We start from the raw sequence: 7579 nt of genomic DNA, 5'->3' as shown, positions 1-7579 counted from the left end.
TCCTATCTGCAAACAACACACTTCTTCCCGTCCCTGTTTGGATTTGCGTCCCTGCAAGCTGACGGGATTGACGGACGACTGGGCGTGCTTGCCATGACGTGCCTGAACGAGCTGCTTTCGCGCCAGTGCTTCCCCGCCGATGTGCAGCACTTCTTTCTTGCGCTGTTCACCCACGCATGCGACCAGCTCACGCTGGTGTGCGAGACTGCGGATGCGGAGGGCCTGGCCGATATGGACTCTGCCTACCTGCGTCAGTGCACCGAGTTTTTGCGCCTGCTCGTCATCCACCACTCGGCTCGCTTTGTGGAGATGGACTACCCCATCGATGGCTTGCTCGCTCTCTTGCACCGGTTTTCGTTTGCTCTCCCTTATGGCACCGAGCTCAAGGAGTGTCTCAACGTTTGGGCTGCCTTTTGCGACTTTTTGAAGGTGCAGATGAGCAACCGCTCTGCAAACGGTCTCCGCGTCAATGCCCTCCGTTTCCAGCCCATCCTGATGGAGGTGCTCCGGCTGATTCTTCACAAGACCTCGTTCACGACGAACGCGGTCGAGTTGCGAGCCATTCTCGAAGAGTCGGACGAGGCGGACTTTTCCAACACGAACGAGGACGAGGTGCCACTGTGGGAAGACTGTCTTCGCGCCAGCATCGAGCTTCTCGCGCGCATTGCCGATTTCTTCCCCAACGAAGTTCTCGAGATTGTGGTATGTGTTTTCTTATGTTTTTTTTTCTTGGAGTCTTGTCTTTTCCGCCTTGCTCTTTTCGAAACTCATTCTTTTGTCTTTCTCCGCCGCAGTTCCCAACCATTTTGCAATGCTTTGGCGCGTTTTCCAGCACACAAGAGATGGTGGTCCAATCTGTCGAAGGTAAAACTGTCGTTTTCTCGACTCCTCCCCTCTTGTTCTTTTTCTCTCCCGTTCTTCACATCCACCCCCCCTTGAGCCATTCCATTAACACCGGCAGAGCGTAAGGGACAACATCCCTAGATTACTCTCCCGTTGTGCGGAATGGCAGAATAAAAGAGCTTCGCATTGACACTGTTGGAGCCGATCTGCGGAATATGATTGTGTGACGTGGTACCTTGGTAGACCTCGTTGCCACACCTCCCAGACCAACATCCCCCCCCTCTATTTTACCCTATTTTTCACCAGTATCTTTGCTTTTTGCTGACTTTTTTTTTTGCTTTTGTTTGGAACATTCTTCTAGGACCGCGGCTGGATCAACAGAGCGCTCGATTCCTTGAAGTGCTGCCGCTGCTCCAAGACCTTCCTTTCTTGCTCCGACTGTTTGGCAGCTTGAGCGAATTGTTCCACTCGCACAACGCCGACTCGGAACGCATCTTTGTCGAGCGATTCGGCATGGCAGGCGAATTTTTGCAGAATGTGCTGCAATTGACGGCCATCGGAGCAACCTTGGGTGTCTACACGCAACATCCTGTGTTGATTGACATTCAGGCCAACTTGTTTGCGGCCATCCGTGCGTTTGCCGACTGGCTGGCGACCTACAACGTTGTTGTCATCAAGTCGAACGACAGCAACCAGCTGGCCGAGTTTGAGGCGCTCATTGGCAACACAACCAATGTACTATCGCAGTGCTTGGCGCCAAACCTGCCCACCATGGTCATTCGCAACTCGGCCCAGCTCTTCCTGTCGCTCGCGCGCACTGTCCGAACCCGCGCTCTTCTTGACGCGCCCTTCACACTCGGCTTGCTGCAGGCGCCCGAGGAGGCAACCGCCTTCATTCTGAGTCTTCCGGATGTCATGGCCCGCACCAGCTTTGTTTCAGCTCTCGTCTGCACCTTGCTCGTCACCTTCCAGGAGGTGCCGGAGCAATTCCAGATGTGGTCTGAGCGCTACGCCCGGTATTCTTCGCTCATCCAAGAGGTCTACAAGCCCCTGATGAATGCCGTGCCGTACCTCACCAGCGGAGGCGACCCTCCCCTCGAAGCCGTCACGACAGTGCTGGATTCGCTCGCGATGGTTGGCGGCATTTTCAACGAGTTCAACTCGAGTGTCAGCAACGCCACTCGCAAGGTGCTCTTGACGCACATTGAGCCCCTCTTGCCTTACGTGCTTCAGCTGCTGCAAGCATGCTCGGACTCACCCAAGATTGTTGCGGCGGCCGTGCAGTTTTTAGAGCAGTACTATGGCTGCGCTCGTGCCCAAGTGAGCCAAGAGCTGGTGGAGCAAACCGTGCTCCTCGGTGGTGCGCTGTTTACCTGCGAGCGCCTGCTCCCTGTCTTGCAGAGCAACAATGCAAGCGAGCACGAGACCGCCGAGCGGTACATTCGCATTCTCAAGTTTATTGTTGAAAGCTCGTCCCGCATTTCGCGCGCCGCCTTGCCGCTCATTCTGTCCATCTGCATGCAAAACCTGTTCCCCGCGCTCAGTGAAGCCCCGATCATTGACGTGCACACGTCCTTCTTTGAACTCTTGGAAGCGGCTGTGGTGTGGCACCAGGGCTTGTTGGCGTCCACGGACTTTCCCGTCATTTTCGACATGTTTGTCTGGTCGCTCTCCCGCCCCGACATTGACTTGGTCCGACGCAACTTGGCTTTGCTTGAAAACATGAATCTCAAGACTTCCCTCTACTCTACGCCCGCCTTTGGACCCCTGCGCTTCATTGTCATTGACGCGCTTCTGCGCACTCTGACGGAGCGTTCCTTGTCTGTGCTGGCTGATGAGATTGTCGCGGCCATTTTCGAAATGACGCGACAGCACTTTACGGGGTTTTACGAGGAATTTCTTCCCATGTTCGTGTCACAATGCGACGGCCTTACAGACGAGCAGCAGTCCGACCTGGTTGCCACTGCCGGTCGTGAGCAGGTATGACTTTCATGCCGTTTGCGGTTTGCTTTTGGGTTTTTTGTTTTGTTTTGCTCATTGCGTTTTTACATTGTTGTTTCGTCCAGGATGCACTCTCGTTCAGTCGAAATCTCTTGAGCTTTGTCCAAGAACTCAACTTTTGCCGTCGCACCAACGCGGCCGCTGCCTTGTCCCAGTGATGTTGATGGTGAGTTTCATTTTGCTTTTTTTTTTCATTTCGCCACCACCTCCCCGTTACAATTACTTGCTTGCACTTGCATTCTATGCGTGGCAATCTTGTACGCTTGGGGAGAAAAGCAAACAGCAGAGTTTCACAGGCAACATGTTGACAACCAATCGACATGCCGCAAAAACTCTGTTGACATTTTTTTTTTCCTCCTTCCGTTGTTTTTGTTATTTTCTTGGTACATTGAACTTGTCTCTCATTTATCGTTGACGCTCTTTCCTTGATCTCTTTGTAGGCTTTCGATGGTTGGTTTTCTCGTCGCTGACAAGGTGTTCGACCCATTCGAAAGGTAAACGAGCGCACTTGAGCCATCTCCCAACCCTTGGTACATCCCTCCACCCCCCGACTTTTCATACAACACCACTCCTCGTAATCACACGGCGTTGGTGCATTTTTTTCGGTCGGGGCAAATCACCAAGGCCCGTATCAAAGATTGTGAAACGCTTCCAAGGTCGTTAACGATCGCAACCCGGTGCCTACATTTGTTTGATACAGATTTTCGTCCTCATCCAAGAAACCTTACAAGGCCAATTCCTGCCATCCACAAGAAATGATCATTGTGAGTCCAGATCGGCAGGTCGCACTCCTTCCGCTTCCTTTCCCGCTCCCTTTGTCGAAGACGCTCCGTATTGCCTGTTTCCTAGTGGCACGGATTTCGTTTTGGCGTTCAAGCGAAGGGAAGAATACGTCGATCGAAGCAAACTCGTTTTGTTGCAGGGAGTTTCCTTGACTCTGATCAACCCTTCCCTCGGTTCTTTGATCAACATGCTGTTGTCCGGCCTCTGCTTTTGTTCCTCTTCTCTATTCTTCCGACTTTTCGATCGCTGCTCATTTTCTTTTGTATCTATCGTGCTCTAGATTTCGTTTTACTGCCCTGTTTCCGCTGTCACCCCAGCCTTTTCCCCCCCCCCTCCATTTGTATAAAGCACTTATTCTCGACCAAACGAATCCATTTCATACATTCAATGCACTAGGCGTTTGGTATCCAGAGTGAAAGCACAACATTTCTTTGCACCTTTCATACTGCTGGTTGCGCTTGCTGCCGCTGCTCTGAAGCCAATCGTCGCACTTCTTCCTGCAAGGCGACCAAGTCTTTTGTATAAACGATGACAGACAACAACGCATGCATCGCCTCAGCCGCCGCGTCGCTGAGCAGCAGTGACACCAACAATACTTGCCAAATGGTGTGGTGGCAGTGCAAGACCAACTCGAGCAAGCGCTGTGGGTGTTTGGCTATGGATCCCAGGAACACAACATACTGTACTCACGGCCGTTCTCCTCCGGGACCGGCTTAGGTGCGCATCGTGGGCTCAGAAGAAGCAGGATGACTCGGCTTGTCGGTCTTGACTTCAGCGCTGTCCAGCAAAATACAAACAAGTCAAGAAGCGAAGATCCATCGAGAATTGCAACACAGACAACACAGACGACCTTACCTTGGAAAGCCAAATTCCTCAGCGCACTCAACCAGGAAGTCGTTGACCTGGGCTAGAAAATGCAGTGCTCCCAGTGAGAAAGTTGTTTGCAAAGTAGCACAGTAGAGATACCAGCAAAGATCCTCATGCTTCATGGCGTCGTCGAGAGAAAACTGGCGCAGAGCCAAGTTGTCGTGAACCATGCTGCTGACGAGAGCTCGAGTCGGGTCAACGTTGGCGCACTGACTGACGTGCGTTCGAAGAGCGGCCAAAACTGGTTTTATGCAGTTCGGCGCGGCTGCGATCGTCATGGCGTCCATTGTCTTGCCACTAACGGTGCTGGAACCGCCAATACTGAGTGCGGACGTAGAGCCACTCAACCCACTGTCACTGCCCATGCCAACGCCGCACTGGGTGCTAATAGAGCGAGCAACTCGGCTTGAAACTCTGCGATGGTCATATCTGCGACGGTGGGATGCACAACGTAATGAACGATGCCACCAGCAAGCCAATTCTCATCCAGACTGCGCGAGAATCCGAGCTTCGTTTGAGCAAACTGCTGCTCTTGTGCCACAAAACAGCAGGATGCCTTGCGCATTAACCTCCAGAATGGTGATATTCGGTCGTTAGTTGGATGCGGCACCACCACCGAAAACCCGACAGTTTTCGAACTCCCGTTTGCATCTGAGAAATCAACAACGGAAAGAAAGTGAAAGGATTGCGACCTCTCTCCAAAACGAACTCCAAAAACGAAAGGAGCCAAAACAAAAATCACGTACAATGCTGCAGAACGCCAGAGCCTGGCGAAGTTTCAACATAGTCACTCTCCATCAACTTGAAAGGAGAGGGTAGCGAGTTCATGCAGAGGCGGTGGAGATGTTGGTGATCTTGAAGAACAAACTGCGCTGACTTCTCTGCCTTCGGGTCGACGTCTGGCCAAAGAGGCTGCAAGTCAAGGGAAAGAACGCAAAAAAAGTAGCCAGCGTTGTCAGAACATTGTCAACAGCGTGCCCGCCCGACTCTATTCCGTTCGCTCATAACTTTTCGGTGAGAGAACATACGTCTGTCAGGTGCGACGGCTCGGCCATGATGAAGCGGGTGCAGGATTTTAACTGAAGAGATATAAAAATGACTGTCAGCTTTTTGTTTTTTCAAAAACAAGCCGAGACACTCCAAACTCGGATACATGCTTGGTGCACATTGCGTCAGCGCACAAAGCTGCCGTGATTCCATTCAAAAAAGTGATATACGAAAAACTGTGTGAAGATGCTGGGAACGGGATGAAGCAGGCGACAATCGATTGTTCGTTTGACAATCTGAGAGGCGTTTTTCGCGTCGCTTCAGTTTCGATCAATCTCATCCCAGCAGATCAAGAACAGCCAAGAGCACGAATGAATGCATGGAGGCTTCTGAGCGACCCAGCCAAGTGCAGTCCATTTCCCCCGCTTCCCACTTGTTACCATGGCCCACCCAGCTCTCAAGAGCCTCAAGGTTTTCGACGTTGCTCGCCTCGCCGCACACCCCTTCACGGCCCGTGCTGCCACCAAGCTCGTCGCTGCCCAGTCCGAGATTGTTGCCCGGTACGTTGCCCCGGCAATCAGAGGACCTTGAGCCGAGCGAGCGAGAGAGAGAGCAAGAGAGAGAGAGAAATGGCGAACTGTCGCTTCCCTGCCTCTCTGCCCCTACCAACCGATCTGTGTTGGCATGATGTTCGCTGTCACCATGTCTACTTGGGTCGCGCTCTCGCAGCCACTGGGCGAAAGCGCAACAGTCAATGGACACACATGCAGATGGGGATTTTTTTTTGTTCTTTTTTTTTTTTTTTTTTTTTTTTTTTGGTTTTCCTTTGGCTTTGGTTGGAGTGCTGCCGGTGCTCCCTGGGCTTGGAATGCCAACGTTTGGCATTGCGCAGACGTTGCGTTACGGCTCGTTCAGGTCTGAGGCCGATGTAGACCAGCCGAGGCTTTGATCAGAGCCACAGCAAGCTCAAAAAAAAAAAAAAAAAGCAGATCGCCACTTTTTTTTTTTCTTTCTTCACCCCTTTCGTGATCCGGCTTTGCCTTGATGGCTGCAGATCGGGTGCTCGGAGCACAGTCACCTTCAGTCGACGCAGAGTGGCTGGCACACGGGTGCGCGCGGCGGTCTGACGACGGGCGCCATGCATCCTCCATTTTTCATAGCATCACACGGACTGTACTCTCTCTCTCTGTCACTCACCGCGTTCCCCTTCTCAACAACCAACGTCAACGTCGTGCTTGAACATCCAAACAGTGCCCAGAAGGTGCCCGCTGAGACCAAGCCCTCCATCGATTTCGATCACTACAAGAGCATTCTCGACCGATTCGATCCCCACCTCGTCGCCACCGCTAAGGCCGAGTACGATCGTTTCCAGGCCACTCCCTCCACCACCAAGATCACCATCGACGGCCAGGCCACTTGGGTACGGCTGCCCGCGCAAGCACACAACAGCGACAATGTCATTGTTTTGCAATGTCCACTCATTTCTTTGCCTCTTTTACCCTTTTGCAGGATCAAGACGCTGCCTCGTTGGTGGCCGACTCCAAGAAGGACATTGCCACTATCGACGCCAAGCTCAAGCAGATTGCTGAGCTCAAGCCTGTCGAGGAGATGACAGTGAGTCGTTCTCGCCAAAATTGTTTCTCATTGAGTTTGTTTCTCACTTGACCTACCCTTTCCCCCCCCCCTCGCATCGTTCTTGTCCTGTGTGCTCGTCATCTCTGTAGCACGCCGATCTCTACGAGATGAGCCCTCGCCACTTTGAGCGCACTGTCGCCATGCTTCGCGAGTACTACCCTTCATACATGAAGAAGGAGCACGGCGAGGTTTCCGACGAGGCCAAGACCTATGCCCGATCGTTCGTCCCCAAGCGTTAAAACCAAATTGCGCGTTTTGTGATGGTTGATTGGGGTGGTTGGCGAAATGTTTAAAGCAGTAGTCTTGCTTGGCCTTTTCTACTTTTGGTGCTGTCCATCCTCGATTGTCATTTTTTTGCTTGATTCAATAACAAATGTGTGTACTTCAGCGGATTCTTTCAAATCGATTGTGGGGGAGAGAGGGCGAATCTGTTCGTTTTGGAACGGCGTTTCATTTTGATTTC

At 52.2% G+C, this 7579-nt stretch overlaps 3 protein-coding genes across 3 annotated transcripts; 2 read left to right on the top strand and 1 right to left on the bottom strand.

The window, feature by feature from the left end:
- Positions 1-3994, top strand: CAOG_06116 (hypothetical protein). The gene is made up of 6 exons (XM_004345656.2): positions 1-702; positions 795-864; positions 1205-2823; positions 2910-3010; positions 3285-3338; positions 3545-3994. Exons 1-4 carry the CDS (start codon positions 94-96, stop codon positions 3000-3002), a joined length of 2391 nt encoding a protein of 796 aa, XP_004345706.1. The 5' UTR covers positions 1-93; the 3' UTR covers positions 3003-3010; positions 3285-3338; positions 3545-3994.
- A 346-nt stretch (positions 3995-4340) lies between these two features.
- Positions 4341-5549, bottom strand: CAOG_06115 (hypothetical protein; the record flags this gene model as incomplete). The annotated part of the gene is made up of 5 exons (XM_004345655.2): positions 4341-4404; positions 4483-4815; positions 4896-5145; positions 5241-5406; positions 5523-5549. 5 exons carry the CDS (start codon positions 5547-5549, stop codon positions 4341-4343), a joined length of 840 nt encoding a protein of 279 aa, XP_004345705.2.
- A 350-nt stretch (positions 5550-5899) lies between these two features.
- On the top strand, positions 5900-7508 carry CAOG_06114 (hypothetical protein). Its single transcript, XM_004345654.2, has 4 exons — positions 5900-6041; positions 6733-6901; positions 6991-7095; positions 7206-7508. The coding sequence occupies exons 1-4, from the start codon at positions 5923-5925 to the stop codon at positions 7353-7355; spliced, it is 543 nt and encodes a 180-aa protein (XP_004345704.1). The 5' UTR covers positions 5900-5922; the 3' UTR covers positions 7356-7508.
- The last annotated feature ends 71 nt before the right edge of the window (positions 7509-7579 follow it).

The sequence above is a fragment of the Capsaspora owczarzaki genome (assembly GCF_000151315.2).
Source record: "Capsaspora owczarzaki ATCC 30864 unplaced genomic scaffold supercont2.10, whole genome shotgun sequence".
Lineage (NCBI taxonomy): Eukaryota > Filasterea > Ministeriida > Capsasporidae > Capsaspora > Capsaspora owczarzaki.
This window is presented reverse-complemented; position numbering and strand designations above follow the sequence as displayed.